Source organism: Anopheles bellator, chromosome 1 (genome assembly GCF_943735745.2).
Source record: "Anopheles bellator chromosome 1, idAnoBellAS_SP24_06.2, whole genome shotgun sequence".
Taxonomy (NCBI): domain Eukaryota; kingdom Metazoa; phylum Arthropoda; class Insecta; order Diptera; family Culicidae; genus Anopheles; species Anopheles bellator.
Genome location: NC_071285.1, coordinates 49891973 through 49919240, shown reverse-complemented (window position 1 = coordinate 49919240; position 27268 = coordinate 49891973). Strand labels below are relative to the sequence as shown.

General features: G+C 49.6%; 3 protein-coding genes across 5 annotated transcripts; 2 read left to right on the top strand and 1 right to left on the bottom strand.

Moving 5' to 3' along the window:
* The first annotated feature begins 17544 nt into the window (after positions 1 to 17544).
* On the top strand, positions 17545 to 20042 carry LOC131206050 (electron transfer flavoprotein-ubiquinone oxidoreductase, mitochondrial). The gene is made up of 4 exons (XM_058198425.1): positions 17545 to 17854; positions 17971 to 18090; positions 18163 to 19297; positions 19367 to 20042. The coding sequence occupies exons 1-4, from the start codon at positions 17824 to 17826 to the stop codon at positions 19902 to 19904; spliced, it is 1824 nt and encodes a 607-aa protein (XP_058054408.1). The 5' UTR covers positions 17545 to 17823; the 3' UTR covers positions 19905 to 20042.
* On the bottom strand, positions 19455 to 21309 carry LOC131206051 (vesicle transport protein USE1). Its single transcript, XM_058198426.1, has 5 exons — positions 21132 to 21309; positions 20737 to 21058; positions 20605 to 20667; positions 20405 to 20546; positions 19455 to 20323 (listed from the first exon to the last, which is right to left on the bottom strand). The coding sequence occupies exons 1-5, from the start codon at positions 21272 to 21274 to the stop codon at positions 20280 to 20282; spliced, it is 714 nt and encodes a 237-aa protein (XP_058054409.1). The 5' UTR covers positions 21275 to 21309; the 3' UTR covers positions 19455 to 20279.
* A 1372-nt stretch (positions 21310 to 22681) lies between these two features.
* LOC131215738 (transportin-1) lies at positions 22682 to 26917 on the top strand. 3 transcript variants are annotated; one of them, XM_058210142.1, is made up of 8 exons: positions 22682 to 22819; positions 22885 to 23850; positions 23911 to 24897; positions 24955 to 25126; positions 25207 to 25302; positions 26160 to 26235; positions 26557 to 26731; positions 26797 to 26917. In XM_058210142.1, the coding sequence occupies exons 1-8, from the start codon at positions 22721 to 22723 to the stop codon at positions 26902 to 26904; spliced, it is 2679 nt and encodes an 892-aa protein (XP_058066125.1). In that variant the 5' UTR covers positions 22682 to 22720; the 3' UTR covers positions 26905 to 26917. The 3 variants fall into 3 exon arrangements, with proteins under 3 accessions (XP_058066125.1, XP_058066118.1, XP_058066133.1); XM_058210150.1 differs by having other exon boundaries at positions 22721 to 22819; positions 22948 to 23835; XM_058210135.1 differs by having other exon boundaries at positions 22885 to 24897.
* The last annotated feature ends 351 nt before the right edge of the window (positions 26918 to 27268 follow it).

Sequence of the window (27268 nt, the reverse complement as noted above, 5' to 3'; positions counted from 1 at the left end):
CCCCGTTTTATGCTCTCGCACACCGTAATTGTTATGCATCGAGCGTAATTTACGAAATGGTATGTTTGCTTAAACAATTCCAACCAGCTCGCACCCTTCGGGATCGGACGCCCGTGCGGTGAAGCTTAATTTAAATCGTGAACGGGGCCCGTGAAGCAGCGCCCGAAGCATAAAATATTGTGTGTCACCGAGAAGCGAACTTAATTAAAGCCAGCTTCTTCGGTGTTTTCTTGTTCCACTTGCAGAATTTGCAGAAAAGTAAACCATCCCCAAAACATCCCGTCGAACAGCCGCAGCGTTCGTGTTTCGGTGAGGCTGTGACGATCGGGCAGCCTTCGTTGGTGGTTCCACCATCCACCCCAGCGGATACCTTCGTGACGATCGATCGTCGGAAGACCTCTTCGGTCTTCGGTTGTCTGCTTGTGCCGCGCTGCGTTCAAGATCACCGCGGATCACTCGGCGTCTTCAGCGGGCGCGATCGCGATCGAGCGAGAATGTGTTAAATTATAAGTTTTCATGCAACCTAACAAGGTAATTTCGCTTGCGCGGAGGTATTTATTGACCCACCTCCGTTGAGTGAGGGGGCCCCCATCGGTAAAAGGTGCCCTGGCCACCATTACTTAAGCGTGGCCACAGAGATTGCGTGTGTGAGCGAGAGAGAGAAGCGCTACAATGCGGTATCCATTTCCTAGCCACTAACCACGGCACGGGGGCCCTTTTAGCTGCCTCGCTTTGCGAGATGAGGTGCTACTTCAGCCTCAACACCAGGCCAGGCGAGCGAGTGAAATAAGCAAACAAAAACCTACAATCAATCTAAGATACATTTTTTCCCTTCTCTCGCTCGATCCCTCTCTTCCGGACACGCAGCGGAGCATCTCGCCAAGAATCACACTCGCCGCGCGCGCTCCTGGCGGGGTCCTTGTCTCCTGGGCCCTCCTCTCCTAGCGTGTGCTGCCCGTTTGATGAGGCAGCATTATATACACATTACCGCGCGATGAGACTGGGCTGCGCTCTGGGTCTGGGAAATTGGAGATGAAAACGTATAATTATCACGTGCGTGGATTTTAACAGAAAACGCTACGCGCCCGAACCCAAAGTGAGGCGAAACTGCGCGGACCCCTTAAAGCAGCATTCGTTTTTAGAGGTCCCTCTCTCTAAGCCGTGAATTAAAGTGCTGAAGATCGAAAGATCGAACGATCGAAGGGGGAAAAAACACACACAGGAAAAGAAACTGCTCGACTTGTGATCTTCGTGCACTTGATTGATGCCCAGACCCCGGGAGTTGGAGATATTTGTTTTCACTCGAGGGAGTCTGCCTTATTTTTGTTGGCCCTTCCAACTTTGATCGGTTAACAGCACTGCTCGGATCCATTTCTCGATCGCCCGGCCGGCTGTGGCGTTAGGCGGAAGACGAACATAAAGAAACGGTCTGGGCCGAGCATAAAGGCACAAGGTGTCGGAGCAGCGCGAAAGCGAAACCGTGGGCCGCGTAGGTGATGAAATTTATAATTAGCCACCGGAGCTCTCCGGAAGGCAGCTCTTTAACCACATCGTTGACCAGCGGCTGATGGGCATTATTAGGGACCTGGGCACTCTGGGGTCACTCCGCCGAAATCGCAGATTAGGATCGATCACTTCCATTTGTTGTTGAGGGAAAACTTCAAACACTTTGTTCCGATCTGGAACGGACCTAATAGGCGCGCGTTAAGTTTTTTGTCACGAAGAATTCGCGGTAAGTGTTGCGCGTCACCGACGTAAGGGTTGACAAATTGTTGGAAAGCCAAACTCTTTCTCTGTTTCTCTCTCCCTCTGGTCCCCCTGGGGAACTGGCACTGGAAAGCGTTGAAAAACCATTGCCCGTAACACTCCACCAGGGGCGACAGGATCCTGGTGACCAAAGGGCTGGAAAACCCGATCGAAAAAAAGTGGGACGCAAAGGTCCCACTGGTACACCGTACTGGCAAGATCACTGAGAAAAGCACCTCCTTGCGAGCCGCACACTCTTTCGCGTGCCCGGGCTGTTTGGCATTTTTACTTCAATTCGCGCGCGATCAGCTTTTCCTTAAAACATGAAGCCCGACGATACGTAAGGAGCTTACCTAAGGAGGACAAAAAGTATCCCGTATTCGAACCGTACTCGATCGTTTAATGAAGGTAGTGGGCCTCATTACGAAAACATTCCGGGCGAAAACGCACCGTCCAACGTGCGACATTAATATTCAACCGACCGTGGGGGCCGAAAATGGTAAATAATGAAGCAATAATGTAAATGTTCTGCTTGTGTCGTGTGTGAATTCGATTTTTCTCAAGGGACTCGAGCGGCCCTGCCGGAATGCCGGACATTTTGCTCGAAAATCCGCGGCATTTGCTGGCCGAGTGGCGTATTTAATTAAAATTTTAACGACTTCTTGGCCGGACAATGACGATTTTTAATTTATTCCGGACGAGCTCGACTTCGACGCATCCGGCTCCGTCCGATACCGTTGAGTGAAGGGTTCTCCCAAATTGGCATCAGTGAATGGGAAATTTGAACAATTTCAATTATTTCGGCACAGAAAGTGGAGTGGAATTCGAGTTTTCGATTGAGTAAGATTTAGGTGGTGGCAACGGGCAATAGATTATTGTAAAACAATTGGATACTCCACCAGTAGCTAACAACTCCCCATAAATCAGACATCGGATCTGACTTCGGTCTCATAAAATGCTTTTCGCAACTCTCAACAATAGCCGGTCCGCCGGTCACCTGCTGAAACCCACAGGCGCCAAATCGTTGCGTTGCACCTGATCAGCGATCTTCGGTAGGACAGCATCCAGACGGTGCCACAGCCTCCTGGAGCTCCAGGCCAAACTGTGTCGCATGCTGTTAGTGTAATTTATGACCCCTTTGGCATCGCCCGACGATAGACGACATCGTCGGCGACACCTTGCACCGGTCGCAAAATTCAGAAGTTCCAGCGGCCAAAGATAAACCGATCGCCAGGACGATCTTCCGAATCCGAAATGGGCAGGAAAACCGCCATAAAGTATCCTCTTTCGACCAGCAAGATATGATACGGCCGGGCCGGGCACACGTTCGGGTCGTGTCCATTACAAGCACCATTACCGAGATACCGGGAGGATGTAAAGTGTAACGTACCGACGGTATAGGAAAAAAACGAATAGCCCGGAATCGCATCCCCGGCCGGTCGGATTGGGATACGATCGGTCACCTTTTTCCCCGTTTTTTATGTCAACCGTCTGTTGTGTAAGGTGTAAATGGATTGTGTTCGTCGGTTTTTGGTACCAAGATCCCGTGACCCGTGAGCCCGGAAAGGGAGAAAAAGGAACCGTGAGCATAAGTGGTCGTTATGCAATCGGCACCATCGTCGACATCCGTGCGCCGACACCGAAAAGCCATGTTTCTATCGCGTTGCGGGATCTGTTAGATGATTGCTGGGCCGTGGTGAGAGCTAAAGCGCCCCTGGACCCCAGCCTGTGCCCAGGATTCGGGGGTGATTCGATGTAGAAAGGATACGAGTAATTCGATTCTGCCCGCCACTCGCCGTCAGGGCCTTGATCGCGCCTTTATCTTTCTCCTTTTCCACCTTTATAATCCTTGCGCCCTGTCAGCTGGCGATCGACGCACCAGCCAGAGGACCTTCTCCGGTCCCTGGCCCCGTTAATTGCGTATGCCCCCCACCCTCTTGAGAGCATCGAAATCGAAATCACCTTTCTCTCGCTGGCCGATTGGATGCAAAAGTGCACACTTTTCGACCTTTTTCGAGAAATGTAAAGTACGAGTAGAGGGTCAAACAGTGAGCGCAAAAAGTGCAGCGCATGAAACTGAACATAAATTACGCCCGGGACGGGGCCGGATGGCGTCGTCGTCGTCGTCGCCAGCGGAGTGTGCCCTCTCGAGAAAGGGCGCACAAAATCCTTCGAGGACGTCCTCCGTCGCGCCGTTCGCAAAATAAACGACTGCCCGCCCGCTGGCGTTAGGTCTCGGATTTTCCCGACCCAAAGTGGCCGTTTCCTTTCTTCTCCTGCGCACTCTCACCGTCCCGCGCAGACCACCGTAGGTCTGCGAAGTAAAGTGCCACTTTTCCCCTCCGGCGTGGTGAAGGTATTGGACGATCGATTTACTTTCAGACCTCCGCTCGCTGGAACGTGGTCGGTGGTCGGTGTAACGGTTGTCTTAACGGTCTGCGGCATTATTGTTTCATTTTTCTCTGTTTTTTTTTTATTTGCTTCGCTTATTAGCTTTGACCACGGCAGGGATGGGTATGTGCCCCGGTATGATGATTTACGTGAGCAAACACCTAAATTGAGACAATTTCATCAGCAACTCGGCTACCTGTTGAGTCTGTGGCATGCGTGCGATCGGACCTATTGTCGATTTCAAACGAAGGTGAACAAATTTTTCTTTCTAGAATTGGCTTAAAATATATTTGACCAATACGAATTAAATTGAATATTTTCCATATTCATTGATTAAATATAATTAGCCCTTGATTCGACATCCTTCCCTTTTATCATTGAATGGGAATTTGGTCCATTAAAACACTCAAAGAAATATACATAAATACCATTTTATTAAAACAATAAGGATTAGTCGAAGCCCTCACAGAAATTTGGTAGCTACGACTTCAGAAGAAGCAAATGACTCATAGAGTGTAAAATTATGAATAAAGAGCATCAGAAGTTAGGACAAAATTACATAATAAACTATTTTACACTCAAAAGCTGTTAAGAAAAAACAGCAAATCAATCCTCAAATAGAACTGACCGATCGAACCAAGCTTGATGATTAAATAAACTAATGACCCTGGCTGACCCTTTCACAGGTGCAAAAAACGTTCCTTAACTTCGTTTCGATAAAATGGTTAATTTATAAGCCCACTCAAGCCGCGGCCAGCATTGAAGACGCGATCATCATTTCGTTTAAAATATGACCGACTTGGCTACAAATTTGCTAGCTCCTAGCTTCTAATAATTAAACACATATTATTTACCGGCAGCCGGCAGCAACGGAGCACGAGCGATACGGATCGCGATCGGTGCTAATAGGAACCAAATTAACTTTCTCACCAGCGATCCCCACTTTGGCCGGGTCGAATTCATTGACAAACATTTCACCATTCATGCACTACACGCCCAAGGCGGCGCCCTCAACAGCCGTCTTCGGAACGGTCCCTCGTTTTCGGTCTCCTTTTCGGGCGCCTTTTTTGCCGGGTTTTAAGATTGAGTAATTTGCATATGGCACTGAGGGCCGTATCAGCCGACGACGGTCGGTCGATATCGGCGCCCCGGTGCCCCGGGAAAGGCACCCATCCTTCCGGTCGAGATCCGATAGTGATCGTCCTCCTCCACGCCGTCTTCTTCTTCGAGCCGGGCGCCGTGCGAAACCTGCAGCCTCTCGCTCAGCCTCTCGACCAACTTGACAGCTAATTTCAAAACGATAAATCGTCCCCGGGGACCACAGGACCCCGGGACCCTTTTTTCTGCTGCTGCTGCCGGTGCTGGTGCGTCGCAACCCCCGGGGGCTGCGTTGTGGCCGATGCTCGATGTTGATGATCGAAAGAACAAACAGACCATTGTCTGGGCGCAGCATGTGGCATGGCGCCTGCGAGCTACTTTTCATTAGCCCCGAGACTCCGGCTCATGGCCAGTGCCGAGAGGGGGAGGCCTGCGGCAGCGGCGATTCCTTGCCGCGATTTCGGAGGACCGGAGGACCTTCGGCCGTGAGCCGGGGCAACGAAAAGCAGAAAAACAGTTGAGCATTCCACATTCCGGCCGGCCTCAAAAGTGTGCCCCCTTCTGGCCGGAGCCGGTCTGTGTCAAATCTAGGCTCTGCGCAACGAATTTTGGTCCGTCCGTCGGTCGGACGACGGAAAGGTGTCTCGGGATCGCTGCGAGGCGCTCGGCCGCTTCCTCTTCTTCTCCTTCTGCTTCCTTTTTTCCTTGCGAACCCGTCCGTGATGCTAACGATCACGAGATCGAGACACGCCGATGACGACGACAGCGACGACCGCGGCACCCCGTGTTGGGACCCTCCGTGGGTTTGCTCCAGCGCGACCAGCATGAAGTTACACGAGTTTTCTGGCATTTAAAATCTTGTTTTCTGACAGTTTTCTCAGCCGATCGCCCGATGCTTGATGCTCAAACTTCTCTGGTTGATGGTTGGGTTCTGCGCCTTCCTACTTCCACCGGCAAGACCCACCCCGGGAGAGGGCCGTTCTAACTATTAGAACGATTGGCTGGTGCTGGTGGTGCAGCGCCAACCGCAACCGGGAGCGGATCGATCATCGGCGAGATCGACGTCGCTCAATTCGTGGGAAATTGATCTTTCGTCACCCCCCGACGGCGGACTGCTCGTCGAAGCGTAGCTCCCGGATTCGCCCAGCCCTGCAGGAAACCTCCTCCAACTTCAGCAGCTCTGGAGAAAGAATTCCGTACCGATCCTTCGGCCACTCCGCACGTCCGATATCTGATTACCGTGAACCGATAAAGGACCGAGAACGTGGACGGACCATCCAGTCCGTAGGTGGAAATCAATCCACCTTCGACTACTGTCCGATCGCGCCTGCTCCTCAATCAGACGAGAGTGCGACAACGTCTCAAGTTCGCCCGCCTTCGCGCTGGACCTAGAAGAAAGTAGAGAAAGGTGGACCGCTTTCCAGGAATTTATCGACCATCGTTCGCTCTCGTGTGGCTGCTGCTGCTACGGGCGTAGATAAATTTATGTAAAACACTACTCTTTACTCGTCAATAAAAAAAACCCTCCAAACGCTGAACCGTGAACCGAGCGGTATTTGTCTCCGTTTTATGGTTTTATGGTCACTTTTATGATCACCCAATCTTTCTGCCGGCATTCGATGGAATGGAAAGTGGACGATTATTACTATGCATGCTCTCTGGCTGGCCACCTGAGAAAGCAGCGCGATAAGCGAAGGCGTTAAAATCAATTTTATTGAATTATCAATCTACCGCGGACCCGGGGCCAACCTGGAACCCTGGGCCTGGTTCAGTATGCTAGATTGGTATTTATGTTATCGGTCGGCCAGTTGATCGGTTCTCGGAAGCTCAGCAGCAGCCCGGTCCGGACCATTAAATGACAGCCCGGCCACGGCAAAGTGCCGGGGATTCGATTCGAAGCTGCGATGTAATTCAATCTGGCGAACAGGGTTTATGCGCATGTCTTCGCCACGGTCCGCCGTCCATCATTGTGCGCTCCGTGAACTACTCGGAAGCCGCTCGGTGCCTATCGGTGGGAATCGGAAAGCCATTGGAATAAATAAAGTGTGCGAAGATATTGGCTGAATTCATAACTAGCTCCCGGTGCTCTACCTTGGTGTTACCGGTCCATCTGTTCCACTTCTGGCGGTCTCGCTGGGAATCTCAAATTTAGCGCCACAATGCCGCGGATTGTATGTTTGTTGTGTTCTGTATTTCGGGATGTTTCTGGGGCGGATATTTAAATCATTCGCTAATGAGCCATAAACCGAGCGGTCTGTTTCTCTCCGCCGAAATAAGGTGAAATGGATGATGATTTATCATCTTCGTTGTGGGCAAACCCGTACCGGGCAAGGCTCGCCCTACTTGGAAAGGAAGGCCCCGAAGGAAAAGAGATTCAATAATTCTTTTTCTATTCGATGTCCAAACAGTGATATTTTATGCAAAAATGATCAAACCTAAATCACGGTTATCACTTTGTCCGCAGTTTCAAGATCATGCCACACGGTGTGATGCGGTCCGTAAATCATTCCACGTTGGCTGCCCGACAAAACGCACCCGTCGTCGGCTTATCATTTGGCTGCGCTTGGCCAAATTCCCATGTTCGCCGACACATGTGGCGGAAAACAAAAATGTGCGACAAGCGCCAAACCGTTTCATTAGCGCCAATGTCCTCCGAGCGAATCAGCCCCTTCCACGGAACTGCAAAGCCACCAGCGTCAAAGCGCGAGCGTCGCCCCGGTTTTTGCGCTCCCGGTTGTTATTATTATTATTTTTTCGTGCCCATGTTTTGGGGTCCTGTTTCAGAACACGACGCCTGTCGCCGCGACGACGCCGCCGGGATGGCTCATTTTCAGCACGAACCAAGCGTATCTGTTGCTATTAATCGTTGGCGCCAGGGCTAAGAGGGCCCGAACAGCAACGATAAAAAAAATGCCCCCAAAAATCACGGGACCCCAGCCAACGGCGGACGGGTTGGTCGGGCCACGTTGCCGAGCGCGCCGAATGATGATCTGTTCGATGTCGATCGTCCCGCATCATCGCGAACACCACAAACCCTTGAATGGACACCGGCGAAAGCAGCGTGCCGAGCTGGCGAAGGTGAATGAAATGATTTATGATCGCGCTGTGAGTATGCAAAACACTGTGTCTTACAGGCCCTACGGGCGAACGGGCCATGGCCGGACTCGCTGGACGGACTCGCTGGCCGGACTTGCAGTGTGCGCTTCGACCCGCACACCCCTTCGGCCGAATATGGTGGAGCGAAAGAAATTGAAGAGCCCGAACGGAAGAAAGATCGTAGACCTTAGCCCGTGGCCGCAGCCTAATAGCCGTATTAAATTGGCAGTTAGCCGAGGGTTGGCCGAAAGGGAATGGGCTATGGCGTGGAACTAGCGGAACCATCGGAGTTGAGAGTTGCTCCACAGAAATGTGATCGTCGGCCGTGTAGAACATTGTTGTGCCAGTCCGATCGAGTAGTCACGAGATTATAGATGTTTGGGTTTGCTAGAAGCATAATTAGAGTCGACAGGGTGCCCGGCCACGGTGATTCGGACAGACAAAGTAATCCGCCAGGAGAGAAAAAACACATCTGGTTGAATCGGCGGGAGGGAGAATATTTTTCATATCTTCAAAGTAGTATGATTATATTATTCTTGACAATATTCAATCGGGCTGTGTACCGTGTTCAATATTGGACCGATCATGTGATCACTTTTTCACACAAAGTTCCTTAACACGATCCCCGCAACATAAAACGGGTGTGAACAACGAGGCGATTGAACAATGGAACGCACGCCACAATAGCCGCACTTCGGAGCATATGTTTAGCGGCGCACGTGCCGCTTTTACAGCATCACTGATCGGTTGATCGCAACACTACCCCAAACCATACGCATCGCGTTCGATTAATCGGATCTTAGAATCGAACGATCGAAGGACGAGAGAGAGAGAGGCAAAAATCACTTTTCTATCACAGGAAATGATTATCAGGCGAAGCGAAATGGAAGCGAGCGTAGCACAATGAGAACAAAAAACCAATAGAGTAATCCGGTCACCAGTTCGTGAGTGTTTACGCGTTTGCTCGCAACATTCGATCCAGAGCTCCAAACGGGCCCACACCGGATGTCAATCGGAATGGTTGGAACGGTCGAAAGCCAAAATATAGCCCCCACCCGGGGGCTAAAGACGTCGAGCCGTCGCCTTCAAGCGTCTTGGCTCCTTAGAACGTCGTTGACCCGCGGGCCCCAGCGATGCGTTTGTATCCATTTCCAATTTTCTAATTTTCAATTATGATTTTCTTCTTTCTCTCTCATCCCAGTCCCGGTCGCTCCGAGGAGATGATGGCCCGCCGCAGCCTCGGCGATGTGGTCGGTAATTATCACATTTTGATTATGACGTTGCTGTTTTCCCTCTGACTGATCGTTCCACAGTGATCCGGACAGCGAGAAAGAGCGAGAAAAGAGAGGAGGAACAAAACAATAGAGAAGCGAGTAAAGAGGGCCAGAACTTCCGACGAAATCGATTACTCGCCGTCGTGGCCACGAAAATGGTGGAAAATCATCGTCGTCATTGCGCGTTGATTAGCAGCACGGCATAGATGGGTGCGCGGGCCCCGAGCAGCAGCATCACTTTTTGGCCAATCAGCACCGGGTTCGAACGGAACGCCAAACACGGAGCCGCGGAAAGAGGCTGCGAGCTTCACGCAAAGCCGAGAAAAGGGTGCTTTGCGGTGGCTGCGGTGGCTCACCGATGGAGGCGCCTCGCGCGCCGGTGGTCGCAACATAGCCCGCAGCGCCGAGTGCGCTGGGCCACACGCAGGCCAGCCAGGAATCACATTAACTAAGCCGCCTGGCCCCCATCCGGCCGCTGGGTGGGGGGGATAGATCATCAACATCACACTAGCGATGCCCATTAGCCGGCTTCGGACTACTTTCGGGCGGTATTTTCATTGAAGAGAGAAACGGTGAGAGAGAAAGCGAGAGACTGGAAGACTGGGTGCGGGGAGTAATGACTTACTTACTCGCGGGGATCTCGTTGACCGTTTGCGATCGACCCCAAACCAGGGCGGGGGGAGGGAAGGCGAAACGAAGGAAGGGACCCCATCGGCCGGGCTCGTTACGCTCGCCATCGTTAAGCTAATTTTCTCTAATTTCAGTCAAAACAGTCGGACCGTCGGGTATTACACTGAGTGGGGTCTCTGCGGACCGAAGGGGCTTGTGGGACAGATGACAGCCCTGACACAGCCCTGCTCTCCCCCTTTCCCGGGGCCCTCCGAACGGCACGGCAAGATGTTACGTCGCGCGGACTTCGAATCTCCGGTGGTCCGGAACCGACGTCGGAGTCGTCTCCTCGTAAACGACATTTCCCCGAACCGGTGGGGCCAAGAAAACCAGGGCTCCCGCAGCGAAGTGAAGGGGAGCGTGGGGGCTCGTTGATTGTGTGCCTTGGGAAAAGGAAATGGTGCGGCACGCACCGATGGGGAAGATTTTTACCGGGAAATCGGAGAGAGATGCCGCTCGTGACGTGAAATCGAAAGCCGAAACGCGTATAGCACGGCCATGGGAGTAATTCTCTGGCCACGGTTTTTGGGAATTCGGTTTCATCTGCCTGGCGCAAATGATCGACCGATTGATTAAATGTGAATATAGTAACGGAAATATTGGTTAGTATCGACGAATATGAAGAAGGAATGAGTCGATCCTGATCCCGCTTTAATTTGAGAACAAACGAAAAATTGTCAAACAGACATGCATTTTAGTATTTAAAATTTCAGATTGTTCGTAAACTTCCCACAAATGATCACTATTGAACTGAAAGCAAATGAAATGGGTTCTTCGTCAGTTCCGTTTCAACGTTCAATATTGCACCAAAAAAGAAGGTTTATTTATTCGTCAAAAGCCAATTATTGGAAGGCTTACTTTACACACTTTACCCTGGAATAGTTTCCACCAGAAACCGTCCCGCACCGTGGCGCCTACCGAAAATGTCCCAAAATGCGTCGAAGAATTAAAAGGTCTGGCGCATTATGATGCAAATGTTTCGCAATAACCACTTGAGACCCGGTTTTCGCTCGGTCGCACTTCCGCGAAAGACCGGCGCTGTGTTGGTCCGGGTTTCTGCCGCCTCTTGCATTCATGAATGGCGTGCAGCGCCGACGAAGACGGCGTCAGTTCCGATTGGAACGGCACCTAGCAGTCAGACACCCGCTGATCGCATCAGTTCCGAAATTATGCTAATTCCGAACCATGCAAAACCATTCACAACCTCGGCCGCTCTCTCTCTCTCTCTCTCTGTGCCACGTTGGCACCATTTGGTTGGAGTCCTAGGATCGAGTGGGTCGACGAGCCGGGCTGACTTCTGAATCGCCGTCGGTCGCAAGGATTGGTGCCGGCAGCTTCCCGCAGCGCATCGCCGCTGGTCTTCCGGATGGTCGGGAGTGTCGGTGTGTCCTTTGCAGCACTGGCACCGCTGGACAGGGATGCTGCCGGCCAGTGACACACCGACAACTGTGACGTATCGGTGGCGCGACAGCCTCCAGGCGCGTCATTCATGCAGAAGATGCTGTCGAACGATACGGCCCCGGGGTGAGGCACTAAGTACCGAACCGGAGCGCCACAGGAAAACGCCCGACAGTTGACCCGGCATAGCCAGAAGTCAGCCAGCCGGCGCGCCATTCAGGCGACGCATTGGTTATGCTTTTTTCCCATTCTTGCTTTTCTTTTTTTTGGGTGGAACCATTCTTCGCCATCGGTTTGACTTTGGCGCAGAGCCCTGCTCTGCTCTCGAAAGCCATCGTTCGCCCGGTGGCCCGGTGCCGAGTGGTGGGAACCGTGGCGCTCCTTTACGCTGTGGTCTGGCCAATCTCAGATCTGAGGCGAACTTGAGAGCATTTAAGATAAGAATCGTGTCGTACATGTGTCGCGACCGGCGTTTTGTCAAACCGGCCCAAAGCCGCCAAGATGCGGCCAGCCTAAACGGTTTCTTCCGATTCCTTTGCAACAAACGTGAGATTTAAAAGAAGTGAACCAAAACATAATGCTGCGAAAGTATCGCTATAAAAGCTCAACAGAAAGTTGTTTCTAATCAAACTTAGGCTAAGCCGAACGTGTTTTTGCGAACGATAAAATTATCTACAAATGGATTTTAAAGAACTAAGAACTGAAAATCATATGATTGTTATTTTCTGCAATTTGTCTAAAATTGTTTAAATTGAAAACATTTAATCGAGTATTATAACCGAGTATTTAAAGAGTGTTATTATGTATTTCTATTTGCCGATGGCGCCCAAAACAGTTCTGGGTTTCGCAAAGAACGGCCGTCCATTTTAGAAAAAAAAACATCTTCTTCAACGACATCTCGGAATGTTCTCTCATCCGATATCCACTGGAGACTCACCTTCGCTACGGTACATCGGAATCACTAACCCATGACGCTCTACGGGTCTCCGCCTTCTATCCGCCTATCTCGGACGCCACGTCCGAAGGACAGCATAGACCTTCGAGTTTTTTTTTGCATTTCCGCTCGAACAAGAAAACCCAAACCACTCGAGGAAGTGACTTGTTGCCGAAGTCTGACGCTTCCAGCTTTCACCTTCCTTCGGTCGGATCCATTTTTGCCAATCATAAAAATAACATCCTTTCCATCCCTTTTGTGCGCTCCTCCCTAAACTGACCCGTCGGCTCCTCGCGGACCGGAACGGGCGTGTTGTTGGTTTTGCTAAAATTAGGATCTCAGCTGGGAAGGAAAACCCGAACGCGTAGAGAGCAGCGAGTAAAAGTAAAATAAATAAATAGCCAACCTTTCGAGCGTCATCCGTCAGCACCAGCGAACCCGCGTCCGGAATGGGGCGTGTTTGGGAAAAGTAGGAAATTCCAAACCCATAATTCCGGACCGGGGCGACGGCGCTGACCGCCACCCAACCTGCGCCCGAAAACTGTCCCAAATGTCCAAGGAGCAAGTGACTGTCCGGCCGCGGCGGCGACTACGGCGGCGGCGCCCGGTGCCGAAAGTGCACCCGAACGGCCAGCGCCTCGGACTCCGGGGCCGGCTCCGAGTGTTAAAAGTCAGCTGGGAAATATGTGAACAAATCCACTTGAGAGGTATTAGTTTTCTCAAATTTGAAAATTGCACTTCACGGCGCCAGCCAGCGTCGGTGATGGTGTTGTCTGCGCCGCTGACCGTTTCGGGTTTTGATGGGTTTCCTTTTGGGTTGCTTTTTTTTTGGTTGTTGCTGCTGCTCTTCCACCTATTGTCCTGCGTGTCCCGCTGACCGGTTGTTTGTTTTACGGACACAGCGGCTGTGGCGGAAGGCGTTCTGCCGCCCCCCTGGAGTGTGTACTTCCGTTGTCTGGACGGATCTTCCGGTGCCAAGTGCTTCGGTACAGAGCACATTTTATTACCCTGCACGACGAGGTTCTGTGGGCCATTTTCTGCAACGACAATTACCGTACTGTCCACCGATAAGGACCTGCAACCGGAAACGCCACACGGAGGAATTTCGGAGCTGCAACAAACTAACCAGAGGAAGCGCGCAGACCAGATAAGGTTGCCATGCAAAGTGTGTATCGCCATTTCCGGGTTTCGTGAGGAATTTTATCACCTTCTTTGAAGGTCACACTTGATCGGCGCGCTTCCGGTGTCTGAAAGCATCGAAAAGTGCGGAGGAAATATTTTCACGGTGCCTCATTTTATGGTTGGAATATTTTTAAAAAAACTGGTTTTTAATATAATTGGGTTTAAACACAAAGCAATCGCTACGGTTTCGAAGCGGCGTCTATCTTTCGTCCACTTTGCCATTAGTGGTCCCGTTTCTGCCGGCCAAAAATCACCGATCGGAAATCGAACGATGGCGCCATTATCATTTCCGTGCCTTTTTCGTCGTAAAGAACTAAATTAGTGGCACTTCGTTCGAAATTTCCACCCGATCCTGCGGCTTGCCCCACCGTGTGGCGAAAAGATGACACCGTTTGGCCGAGCCGAAGGAAGTAAATTAATAAACTCTTATCAGTGGTTCTATATCGGCCGTGGCTGTGGGCAAAGCTGGCGCAACAGCGCCGTGACGCCAACTGTCGTAAGAAATCAAACTTGACGGGGCGAGAGGCTCCGAAAAGCCCGGCGTCACCGCCAAGAACGAACACCGGCTCGCCCAGCAGGGCAGCGCCGGACAGGACGCGAACCCTTGCCCGGGGTGCCACGTCACGGCACGCAGCAAGAAGGCATAAAATATCAATTCGACCGACGATGGTCGGCCAATCGTTGGGGGGTCCCACCATTTGGGGAAGTTATCGTTCACAACTGGAAATTACCGCAGTGATGGAATAATTGTTAAATTTCGCTCTTCGCCAGTCGGTTCGCTTCTGGGGCCGGCCAAGATGGCGCCCGGTCGGCCGGCCGGCCGGTCGTGAAAAATGAAGAGTCCGTCGCGCCGCCAGCCGGTGTTCGCGGTGGGGCCCCTGCCCGTGCCCGTGCTACGAGGCAACGATGAAGATTAAGGCTCCACCACACGCCCTACGCGGGGCGAAGACAGTGTATGGCGAGTGTAGCGCATCAGCTCATCGTTTATGCTCCTTTTTTGGGGATTTTTTTGTTACTCTGGAGCACCGTTGGGTCAATGGAAAAGTATCCGCGCTTTTTGACAGCGTTGAAGGTAACATTTCATGCTGTCACTTTCATGAAACTTTCGGAAATTTCTTTAACGGTTTATGATTTTTATGCTTCTAAAATGTAGGTTTAAAAGATAAACTGCCCTGCTTTTGTGAGCCGATCACTAAAAGTGTTGTGATTTTGCAACTAGCTATCTGGCCCCCTTTAAGAAATAAGTCGATAATTGAACACTTGATAATTTGTCACCAATTGATGGGAAAACATAGAGCCAACGACCAGGTACTGCAAAATTACTTATAGAAGTTTTACGAGAAATCACAAAACTTTGTGTTCCGTAGGAATTACAAAATTACGCATCAAATAATAAAATGAAGGCTTTGTAATGTTGAACAGAGAATCGTTCAAATACGAGTATGTGGGAGATAATAGACATTGCATTTCTACATTGCTAATAAGGCGCAAGGACATCATTATTGGGCTATTATTACAGAACTATACAAGAAGTTTATTAACAAACGATGAAGTATGTGAAAAATTGTCATTATTACCCAAAGGCCAACTACTAACAGAATGAGTGATAAAATTATTGAAATTCACAGAAATGTGCACAGCTGCATCTCTATTCGGACCCTAGTACTCCATTTCTCCAAATTATAACCACCTTGGACGGCACGGTCGACGATGATCCCTTAAACACACACGGTGACTGTAATTCCCTGTGCAGCCATCTTGTGGCCGAACAAAACAGGAAGTCAACGTCAGCTCGGGGCCGGTAATGAGGATCCTTCCTGCATTGCCCTACGCCGACCAGTGTCCCAATCCCGTACCTGTGACCGCGTGTGGCCGCCCTGATCTGGGCGAAGCGAAAAAGTAACGTAAAACAAACCCACCGGAGATAGCTTAGAACGGAATCGGTGAAATATTATAATTATGACTTGCCAGAAAATGAAACGAGACACGGGCAGCAGGCACCGAGCGGAAAGGACCCTAGATCGTAGGAAATAGCCCAACCGAAAGGGGGCGTGCGTGGAGAGGATGAAGTCTGAGCTAATAACGGTTGGTGAATCGAAAAACTAACAACACATTTACGATCCGCCTCGGGAGGACGAGCAACATCGGGACCGGGGCGAACCAGGCCGGGCCGGGCCGGGCCGGGCCGGTGATTAATGGGTCCTAACGATCCGGTCCTCGATCCGGACCTGCTCCGGGATTCGCGGCGGTGGTCAATAAAACAAACAAAAACCCCTACCATCGGAAGTTGTACGATCCGACGGGGTCCCAGGATCGGGCTAGTTCGTGGGCGGTACCGCCGGGTACTATCCGGGGCTCGGTCATGGGCTTGTGATTTGATAGACTTCCTTCGGCGGTGTGTGGGAACTCATCGCGTAGCGGCGGTCTAGAAGGGCGAGACACCGGCTGGAAAATGGCTGGCGCAGTTCGCAGCTCACGGCGTCACGGTATCGCTACCGCTTTGAAGTGGCGGAACGTCGCGCCGGCCGTAATTGAATTTTAAGTGTACTAATTACAGCAAGAAGCGCCGGCCAGACCGGCGGCCAGGCCTCGAGAAGGCGAAAAGGAAGCGGCCACTTTAACGCGGCCACGGTAACGCGCCGCGGTTAATGTCGCGATGTACCATTTGATAGTCGGAAAATGGCGGCAGCTTTTTCGGTGATTTGTCGGCAGTTTTTTGTGTCACCAGACCATGTGTAGGTACATCGTAGTTGTGGCACTTGAACAGCAAATTGAGATCGCGTTTGTCGGCAAAAGCGACCGATCGTTTGCCTAATGCGACAAGTGCAACGAAGCAATGAAGCTCTTGAACTTGGGCTTGTTCAGCAGACTGACCTACTGAAGCCAGTGGATGACCTCATTTCCTTGGGAATGGTAAGGTTTTCCTTTAAATGCCAGGATTCTTTGGATTGGCGTGAGAACACGCTACGCTTCGTCTGCTGGAAAATCACAAATAAGTGGAATTTCATGTCCTTTTTATCTTTCCGAACGCTCCAATTTGAATAAGGCTGTGTTTCTGATATACCCTTCTAATTGTTTGCAATTAATGTGCTTAAAAAAACTCTTACTTTAGTCTGAGTGCCATTAGTGCAGACAAATTCTAACAAACAATAGTTATTTATTGTATAGCATAACAGATGTATCAAAACATAACATAAATAAGTTCCTTAGCCAAATGTCTTGAAAATATACTTTTGGTCAGTTGCAGATCTCAATATTCCACTGTGCCACGGTAAGTATTCATTCTTTCCTTTGACGGATGAACTTGTTCATTTGAAACGTCAGCACTTTTCCACTGCAAAAAGCGGTGTTATGCAACACTATGGGAAAAACCGGTCCTACAATAACATTAAAAAGAAAGGACATTCACTATATTTTCAAAAACTGTATAAATTGGCTATGAGCTAATGATAAATGATTTCTTTGTTGCAATAGATGGCTCTTTCCAAACAGAAAAAAATCAGCTACTATGTATATCGAAAGTTTGTGTGATTTTGAATAATGATTTCGAGGATTAAATACAATACACTAGGTTTTTTATTATACTTGAACGCCTGTTTTACACGTTAAATGTTGAATTAAATGCATTTAAACAAAGTGTCCATCCTAACTCCATAGATTAATCCTAAAACAAAATATGTCCGCCTGTCGTATGCACAATTCCCACAGTGCATCAGCTACGTATCTCCAACAAAACAAAACACTGTCTATTGGCTCTATCAGCTGTTCTCGTTGGAATATCGCTATCTGGCCATCGGGCGTTGTACGGAACGCAGGAACCCGAGGCCCCCACGTAATCACGCGAGTGAAGCATTTGTGCAATCGAAGTGAGAAACTTCAGGCACTAAACGATTGCGCGACGATCGTCGGTGATCATCAAATCCTCCAGCTACTCCGGATTCTGACGGGCAACGGGAAGCATCGTGTTTGATTGGTAGTGCCGCGGTAGTTACATAACGTTAAGATTGTGCTCGACCGTAAAGTGATCCGCCGAACATGGCAAGAAACATTCTAAACATTGCCAAATGTAAGTGAACCTTCCACAACAATATTCACAACACATACACAACTTGTTTGCGAAGCGTGGACTTTGATCCCGCTCCCTTCGAGTCCAATGATCAAACGGCGTTGCATTTTTTGTAGATACCGGAACGATTCTCGGTCGGCAGCAGTGCCGCTGCTTTTCGGATGCCTCGGCACAGTTTCCTAAAATTACGACCCATTACACGATAAAACCACGAGACAAGGACTCGCGATGGACGGGTAAGCAAGATTCTCCTTTCATGGCTTGAGGGGTCGATTTCCAGCGGGATTTTTTGTTTCTCCCTTAAACAGAGGTCGACATGGAACGATTCGTCGATGAGGCGGACATCCTTATCGTCGGTGGAGGACCGGCCGGTCTTTCTGCCGCTATTCGCGCGAAACAGATAGCAACAGAAAGCGGCCAAGAGTTGCGAGTGTGCTTGGTGGAGAAGGCAGCCGAGGTCGGGGGCCACATACTGTCCGGTGCCTGTCTTGATCCGGTAGCACTGAACGAACTGATACCGGACTGGAAAGACAAGGAAGCTCCACTAAACACACCGGTAACACACGATAAATTTTCCTACCTCACCGCGTCCGCCAAGCTACCGATTCCCGTATTTCCGGGATGGCCGATGGATAACCGAGGAAACTATGTGGTCCGGCTCGGGCACGTTGTCGCCTGGCTAGGCCAGCAGGCAGAAGCGCTCGGCGTCGAAATATATCCCGGAACGGCGGCCGCTGAAGTGCTGTTCCACGAAGACGGTTCCGTGAAGGGTGTTGCAACTGGCGACGTTGGAATAGCGAAGGATGGTGCACCGAAGGACACGTTCGCACGGGGCATGGAACTGCACGCCAAGACGACGATCTTTGCCGAAGGTTGCAGAGGGCATCTGTCGAAACAGCTAATGGCCAAGTTCGGGTTAAACGCCCAAAACGAACCACAAACGTACGGCATCGGACTGAAGGAGGTTTGGGAAATTCAACCCGAAAACCACCATCCCGGGCTGGTGGAACATACGATCGGGTGGCCACTCGACAAGAACACATACGGTGGTTCCTTTCTGTACCACCTGAACGAACCGACGCCACTGGTGGCCGTCGGGTTTGTGGTGGGGCTCGATTACGTCAACCCGTACCTAAGTCCGTTCCAGGAGTTTCAACGCTTCAAAACACACCCGAAAGTGCGTGGTACGTTCGAGGGTGGCAATCGCATCGCTTACGGTGCCCGGGCGTTGAATGAGGGCGGTTTTCAGAGCATTCCTAAACTCACGTTCCCTGGCGGTTGTTTGGTTGGTTGTGCGGCCGGTTTCATGAATGTGCCACGCGTCAAGGGAAGTCATTACGCGATGAAGAGCGGTATGTTGGCAGCGGAGAGCGCGTGCGACGCGATCCTTTCTGGTGCGGCACAGGAAACAGTTGGACTGGAACCGAAACATTATCCGGAACGGTAAGAGAAACAAAGTGATTTGCAGCGTCATTCGAATACAAACTTTCGGCTTTTGTGTGCGTTTTGCAGCATCAAAGAATCGTACGTGTGGAAGGATCTTTACAAAGTGCGCAATTCTCGACCCAGTTTCCACACGGGTCTTGGGCTGTACGGAGGAGTGGCTTACAGCGGTTTCAGCATTCTTGTTGGAGGCCGCGAACCATGGACCCTACACCACGGTTCTCCCGATCATGCCCGCCTTCGGCCAGCCAAAGAGTGCCAACCGATTGAGTATCCAAAACCGGACGGAAAGATTACGTTCGATCTGCTCTCGTCAGTCGCCCTGACCGGCACCAATCACGAGGGTGACCAGCCTGCTCATCTGACGCTCCGCGATGATACGATACCGGTGGCGAATAATCTTGCAATCTACGATGGTCCCGAGGCGCGCTTCTGTCCTGCCGGTGTATACGAGTTTGTGGCGAATGATGAAGGTGGCAACATGAAGCTGCAGATTAATGCTCAAAACTGTATCCATTGCAAAACGTGTGACATTAAGGATGTGACCCAAAACATCAACTGGGTTGTCCCGGAAGGTGGTGGCGGACCTGCCTACAATGGAATGTGAGCAGCACAACAGGTTGTCGAAATTTCGTTATGTCTCTGCAAGGCGCGAGCTGTGTGCCGAGTCGAATTTATTTTTGTAAGCAATAAAGTTGTCCGTGTACAAGTGAAAGCCTCCGCGGTGTGGAATGGACTATTTTTCGGCATTTTCAAAGAGCAATAACTCGTAAAACAAAAAAACACAGTTTTGTTTTTAACGAAAGAATAATTAAATAATCAACGAAAGAACCCGAAAAAACACTTCGTCATCAGCTTATTACGCGAATCGCCATTGGATAAAGCAGCAGTATCGGGTACGACGTCCTGCAGCACACTCGCATGTCTCGCAATCTTATCTTCTGCAGTAGCAAGAAAATATGTGGTCGAGTCTTGAGCCGCTTTAATACGCCTTCTTTTTCATAATTTTCATGAACATTACCATAACTAGAATGATGCAAAGACAGATTATGAGGCGAGTTACGAATCGACGACATCGATCGATCGATCGATCGATCGGCTACTCACAAATAAACACCATCATAACAAATGCAATCATCATCCACAGCCAACATTTGCATGCCTTTTTCGAGCTTTCTTGCAACTTTCCGGATTCCTTTTTCAGCGCCGAAGTGTTTTTGTCCGTTAAATTGCTCGATTTCATTAGAACCTGAAATGCCGGTAAGGCGTGAACGTTTGAGATACCGATTGGAATTAACGCATCGTACCTCTGTGTCATTTTTGATAATTTTGTTTGCAGTCTCCGTTTGCTCTTTTAGATTCCTTGTTAGCTGCGAATAGGCAAAGGAACATTTCATTACCGACAGTCCCTCGGTCAAACGTTTCGCGTTTGCTTTTACCCGTAGCATGTCTTCCGCCAGCCGCTCCTGCTCGTTTGAGTATTGTTTCACCGTCTGCTCTAGATTTTCAGCCACTTTCTGTCCAGCCCGCCTTCGTATCGTCGAAAAGTTGCCATTAAACAGTTCGCTGCGTTGCTCTTTTTGATACTTTTCGTTATTGATCTGTCGTACCTCGCGCAGCACATCGTCGGCGGTATCGTTCCCTCGGTGTTTCGATTGTAGTTTATATCTGTTTTCATCGGCTTCGAGGACGTAGTTGGCAGATTGCTTCAGCGCAACAAACCGCTTTTTATATTCGTCTATCATCGCTAATTCGGAATGCCTGAAAGGTTGTGCCAGTCATTTTAAGAGACATTCATCAAGGCTTCCACGAACTGCTGCCATTCGAAACTTACTCACAATCTTCCTCCAACTCGCTCAGCATGGTATTGAGGGAGCGAATGTATTTCTTCAAGCGCCAGTCCTGCTTATCGACCGCAACCATTTCTTCGCACTGGGCTATGAGAGTTCGAAAATTTACGGCTAATTTCGATGTCATTGTTGTTTTCTGTGCCTTTATTGTTCTTAAATCACTCTGTCGTGATGGCAAAATTATGTGCTTGGTTGTAAATTGTTGTGTTTTGACGGATTGTTTCGGCTTGTAGAGCAAATAAACAAGTCATAAATAGTGCATGTTTTTTTCACTGGGGTGCTCATCTGTTGCTCATGTTTGAAAATTCACAGCATAAACTGGTATGAAACAGTTTAAAAGTACTTACTTCAAACCAAAAAACAATGTTTAGTTATATAAAGAAGCACCATTATTCGATTAATCCTTTTTCGATGTAATGTACAACATGAAAATGGTACTCGATAAAGATGATCCAAGATTGGCATTTGATGGAATTTAGTAAGTAACCCTTGTCAAATTTACCCAATCGCATATGATTTCTCAAACCGATGTATCAATAAAAGCATTTAAAATATTTGTCTGTTTCTTTCACAAGATCGTGAAATGAAGTGTTTGGCAACCCTTGGACGTTGACATTTTCCCTGTGGCCAAATCTCAACAGGGATGCCAGGCGGTTACACTTCTCATACAAATTCATTCATTACTCCCCGATTCGCTCAATAATGACCAGCGAAATATTTTTATAAACTTTAGCAATTCGTATGGAATAATTTTCCACCGTTCCTGTTATTTTGCAAACGGCATCGGTTCCTAGTTTCAATTTAATAATCGCATCGTCAAAGGCTTGGCGCGAAGTTTACACCGTTTGGCAACACGGCCCGACGTCTGCTTCGATTTGCATTTCACCCATCAGTCGTCCATTGAACACACAGAGCAAGTTGCTCACACGCATTGCCCAGAAATTGAAGAGTGAAAAACGTTTTCACACCGTGCGAAGAAAAGTGTCACCAACCAGGGGCAGGTGAAAAACGTACCTCGGTCGTTGCACGTTCATTCCGCACGTTCAGTGTCGGTGGCATTATTTCCTCCGTGTGTTTGAGCGGCTGCCGAGCCGGAGGTCACAGAAGGAAAAGAAAAGGATTACACCCAGCAAGCGGTCCACACACATACACGCACGCACACGCGTGCACTTGCAAAGCCACAAACCGCACGAAAGCTGCTCTTTGCTGGGCCGGAACTGTTGTGAAAGGCTCAGTCATCCCGCGCGGCCATTTATCCGGTTCTTTTTTCGTTATTCGAATTGGTTTTCGGCATAAAAGGCCACGCGGCCTCCGAGAGTGTGGAAGAGGTCCAGTTTTCTGGCGCCACATTCGTCTGGGCTCACTTGTCACCCGGACGGTGAAGAGTTCAACCTTAATCTTGCCGTTCTCTTCTCGCCATATCTGCGTGCACTGTTCGTAGTGGAAACGACAGGATCTGCTGGTATTGATATTGGTCGTGGTTTGCTTCGATAAAGAACAAAGGATACACGATCGGTAGTGAGACCGTCCGTCGGGAGCGTAGTGCACAGCAGGATTCTCCTCTTTCCTCAAAATGACGTGGGAACCGCAGCCGGATGGTCTAAACCAGATCATCACCCTTTTGAAGCAGTCACAATCGACGGACAACGCGATGCAGCGTTCCGTGCAAATGGTAAATGGCCTAATTACGGTTGTGCATCGGTCTGCGTTTAATTTTTCCTTTCTCATGTTTCTCAGAAACTGGAAGAGCTCAACCTGTACCCCGATTTTAACAACTATCTGATCTACGTGCTGACGAAGTTAACGACGGAGGATGAACCGACCCGTTCGCTGTCCGGATTGATATTGAAAAATAACATTCGCATCCATGGTACGCACCTGCAACCGGCCATCATCGAGTATATTAAGCAGGAGTGTCTCATGGCTCTCGGGGACCCGTCACCGTTGATCCGAGCCACCGCCGGCATCCTTATCACCACCATCGCCAACAAGGGCGGTCTACAGAATTGGCCGGAACTGTTGCCCACTCTGTGCGATATGCTCGACTCGCAGGACTACAGTGTGTGCGAAGGTGCGTTTGGCGCTCTGCAGAAAATTTGCGAAGATTCGGCCGACACGCTCGACAGCAATGCCCTGAATCGGCCGCTCAACGTGATGATACCGAAGTTTCTGCAATTTTTCCGCCACTCAAGCCCGAAAATTCGCTCCAACGCCATCGCTTGCATCAACCAGTTCATTATCAATCGCACTCAAGCGCTGATGGTGCACATCGACACGTTCATCGAGAATCTGTTCCACCTATCGTCGGACGATGACCGTGAGGTGCGCAAAAATGTGTGCCGTGGCCTGGTGATGCTACTGGAAGTGCGCATGGACCGCCTGATGCCGCACATGAACAACATCATCGAGTACATGCTGATCCGCACGCAGGATTCGGACGAAACGTCGCTGGAAGCTTGCGAGTTTTGGCTGACGCTGGCCGAGCAGAGCATCTGCAAAGAAGTGCTCACGCCCCATTTGGCCCGGCTGGCACCGGTGTTGGTGCGCGGTATGAAGTACTGCGACATTGACATCATCATTTTGAAAGGGGACGTCGAGGAGGACGAAATGATTCCGGATCGAGAGGAAGACATCAAGCCACGGTTCCACAAGTCACGAACGCACACGCAAAAGTTCTCTGGCAGTGGTGTCGGAGCGCTTGGAGTGGGCCTTGGGGGAGATGGCGCCGGTGCGGTCGGGCGCTCGATGGATGGCAATGACGAGGATGAGGACATCGATGATCCGTACGACGATATGGATGACGATACGAACCTGTCTGATTGGAACCTGCGCAAGTGTAGCGCGGCCGCGCTCGATCTGCTGGCGAACGTATTCAAGGACGACTTCCTGCCGATCCTGCTTCCGATCCTGAAGGAAACACTCTTCCACCAGGAATGGGTGGTGAAGGAAAGTGGCATCCTTGCCCTGGGCGCCATTGCCGAGGGGTGCATGAACGGAATGGTTCCCCATCTGCCGGAGCTTATACCGTATCTTATCGCTTGCCTTTCGGACAAGAAAACGCTCGTCCGGTCGATCACTTGCTGGACCCTGTCCCGCTACGCTCACTGGGTGGTCAGTCAGCCGCACGATCAGTACCTAAAGCCGCTGATGGAGGAGTTGCTGAAGCGCATTCTGGACGCAAACAAGCGCGTCCAGGAGGCCGCTTGTTCCGCGTTTGCCACGCTCGAGGAAGAGGCGTGCACTGAGCTGGTGCCGTATCTAAGCTTCATCCTCAAGACGCTCGTGTTTGCGTTTGGCAAGTATCAGCACAAAAACCTGCTCATACTGTACGATGCGATCGGAACGTTGGCCGACTCGGTCGGTCACCACCTCAACAAGCCCGAGTACATTAACATGTTAATGCCGCCGCTGATCCAGAAATGGAACATGCTGAAGGACGAAGATAAGGATCTGTTTCCGTTGCTCGAATGTCTGTCGAGTGTGGCCACGGCACTGCAGTCGGGATTTTTACCGTACTGCGAACCGGTGTACCGGCGATGCATCTCGCTCATCCAACAGACGCTCAACCAGGACCTGGCTAGCACAACTAGCCCCGGACAGTACGAGGCACCGGATAAGGATTTTATGATTGTTGCATTGGATTTGCTGTCGGGATTGGCGGAAGGCTTGGACGGACACATAGAGACGCTCGTGGTGAGCAGCAACATTATGCAGCTCCTTTACCAGTGCATGCAGGACACGATGCCGGAGGTAAGCAACGTGTACTAATGGCCAATGGACACCTCCATCAATGATCTTTCCTTTAAGGTCCGGCAATCGTCCTTCGCCCTGCTGGGTGATTTGACAAAAGCCTGCTTCCAGCATGTCCATCCTCACATCGCGGACTTTTTGCCTATTCTCGGCCACAATCTGAACCCAGAGTTCATCTCCGTCTGCAACAACGCAACGTGGGCCATTGGTGAGCTCAGCATTAAGCTAGGTAAGTAGTCACTTCGGTGCCGTCATGTCACCTGGAATCAGTAATTGTTGATGGCTATCTTATTTCACGCTCAAACACAGCGGACGAAACCAAACCGTACATTCCGATGGTGCTGTCACAGTTAATAGAAATCATAAACAACACCAGCACGCCGAAAACGCTGCTCGAAAATACCGGTGAGTGTCCGTTCGGCCTTTCGAACTCTTATGCTTAAAAATAAGGAAATGATTTGCTTTTCTAACGCAGAGCTTTGTTTATGTATTCGAAAAAAACATTGTAAACAGTTGGACCAAGCAACTAAATATTTTTTTAAACTAGCGGTTAGCAACCGGTGTCGGAAGGTCACTAATTTCCCAGTGGTGATCATTCATTTTTGTGGTAAATGTGACACTGTGGCCCCGTTTCTGTTTTTTTGTAGTTTGCGCGAATCGATCCATGTCTTATTGCAGGCCTAATATTGTTTTGTGTTTTTTTCTTATTGTTGTTGTAATAACACAAGTTTCATATTTGTGAAAATTTGTTAGTTTAATGATACGAATTACTCTATACATAATAGAAGTGTTTCCGAGCGAATGAACATTTTTCGTTTTCTCGCCGTACATTATCAAAAGTGACAAGTCAAGTTTTTGTTCTGTATCATCGTGGCGAAACCATACGAAAAAAAAACAAACTAAAACTGAAATATTAATATGGCAGCTATTTTCGTGTGTAACGGTTCGATGAAACAACACGTGATTCCGGCTTGTTTCCTTTATTGCTAACGCATGTTGTCCGTAGCGGGGGCTTGCCAAAACCGAACGCGGTGACATAGTTATCCTTGTCAAAGGTTGCTTTGATGTGCTTTCATCGATTGAGGTGTCTCATTTGCAGCCAAATTTATAAGAATTTACATAAAGTCCCTTGCAAATCCGTAAAGCTCCCTTGCAAATCCGTTTCCTGCATCATGTGTCATATGTCATATGTATTCATAATTACTTTCCTATTTTTCGTTTTCTATCTTGTTTCCGTTTTTTTTCTCTTCTCCCTCGTACAGCTATAACAATCGGACGTCTAGGTCTCGTGTGTCCCGTAGAGGTGGCTCCATCATTGCAACAGTTTGTGCGACAGTGGTGTGTAACTAAATTCTCTATTTTCACCTCCCGCTCGTCTACTTCACTATCCTTCTCGCGCACTCCCGCGTTATCGGCTAGCGTTTTGTTGTGCTGTTTATACTTTTTATCATCGACGTGTTTGCTGTCAGTTACTGTTCCGTGTAACGGTGCTAAAAAGTGTCCCTGGTGCAACCAAAACCACACAACAAAATGTTCAAAAGGCTTGATTCGTTTGAAACCTGTTTAGAATTTTAGTCGGGTAGAATGTAGCACTTGGAAAGGACTCCCCCCCTTATTCTAATGTTCGGCTATACCCAAAACTACCTTCCCCCCATTTAGGTGCTCTTCGCTGCGTAACATCCGGGACAACGAGGAGAAGGATTCCGCTTTCCGTGGTATGTGCCAGATGATCACAGTCAACCCGGTCGGTGTGGTTCCCGATTTCATTTTCTTCTGCGACGCGGCCGCTTCGTGGATGAACCCGAAAAAAGATTTGCACGAAATGCTGCAGAAGGTGAGTGGTGTCGCTCGGCGCTCGCCGTTAACGATTGTCTGATGGCCTTTTCGAGTGCTTTTTAGATTTTGCATGGATTCAAGATCCAGGTTGGAGACGAAAATTGGAGTCGCTTCGTGGAGCAGTTCCCACCGCAGCTCAGCGAACGGTTGGCCCTGATGTATAACATATAAACGGTAAATCCGGGGATTGCTATGATTGCTAAAAACGAGTCTTGAACAAAGACCTTCTGATGGGAGATTTATTGCAGGAACGAATGGAATGAAACACACACTAATTTCTTCCAATTTACACTAGAATCATGCATTGCCGACATTTTACAATATCCCCACGTGGGGATGTTGACTTTTTGAAGATATTTCTTTTAATCAAACAACACTGACATGAGCCAATGACGTTGAATGGCTATGCATACGGTAGTTTATTTTCTTCCTCCGCTTCAATTCCTTTTTGAATGTTAATCCTGTAGAAAGTCGCAGCAGGTGGATTGGAAGAACGGCGCTCGGAGAGGAATGTGGCACCCTTTGGATGAACACA

Coding starts and splice junctions, on each gene's coding strand:
- LOC131206050 (XM_058198425.1), top strand. CDS start 17,824: ATGGCAAGAAACATTCTAAACATTGCCAAAT. Junction 18,091..18,162: donor CAAGGACTCGCGATGGACGG/GTAAGCAAGATT, acceptor TCCCTTAAACAG/AGGTCGACATGGAACGATTC. Junction 19,298..19,366: donor CCGAAACATTATCCGGAACG/GTAAGAGAAACA, acceptor TGCGTTTTGCAG/CATCAAAGAATCGTACGTGT.
- LOC131206051 (XM_058198426.1), bottom strand. CDS start 21,274: ATGACATCGAAATTAGCCGTAAATTTTCGAACTCTCATAGCCCAGTGC. Junction 21,059..21,131: donor GAGTTGGAGGAAGATTGTGA/GTAAGTTTCGAA, acceptor ACAACCTTTCAG/GCATTCCGAATTAGCGATGA. Junction 20,324..20,404: donor TGTTATGATGGTGTTTATTT/GTGAGTAGCCGA, acceptor GCATCATTCTAG/TTATGGTAATGTTCATGAAA.
- LOC131215738 (XM_058210135.1), top strand. CDS start 22,721: ATGACGTGGGAACCGCAGCCGGATGGTCTAAACCAGATCATCACCCTT. Junction 25,127..25,206: donor TGAGCTCAGCATTAAGCTAG/GTAAGTAGTCAC, acceptor GCTCAAACACAG/CGGACGAAACCAAACCGTAC. Junction 25,303..26,159: donor AACGCTGCTCGAAAATACCG/GTGAGTGTCCGT, acceptor TCCCTCGTACAG/CTATAACAATCGGACGTCTA.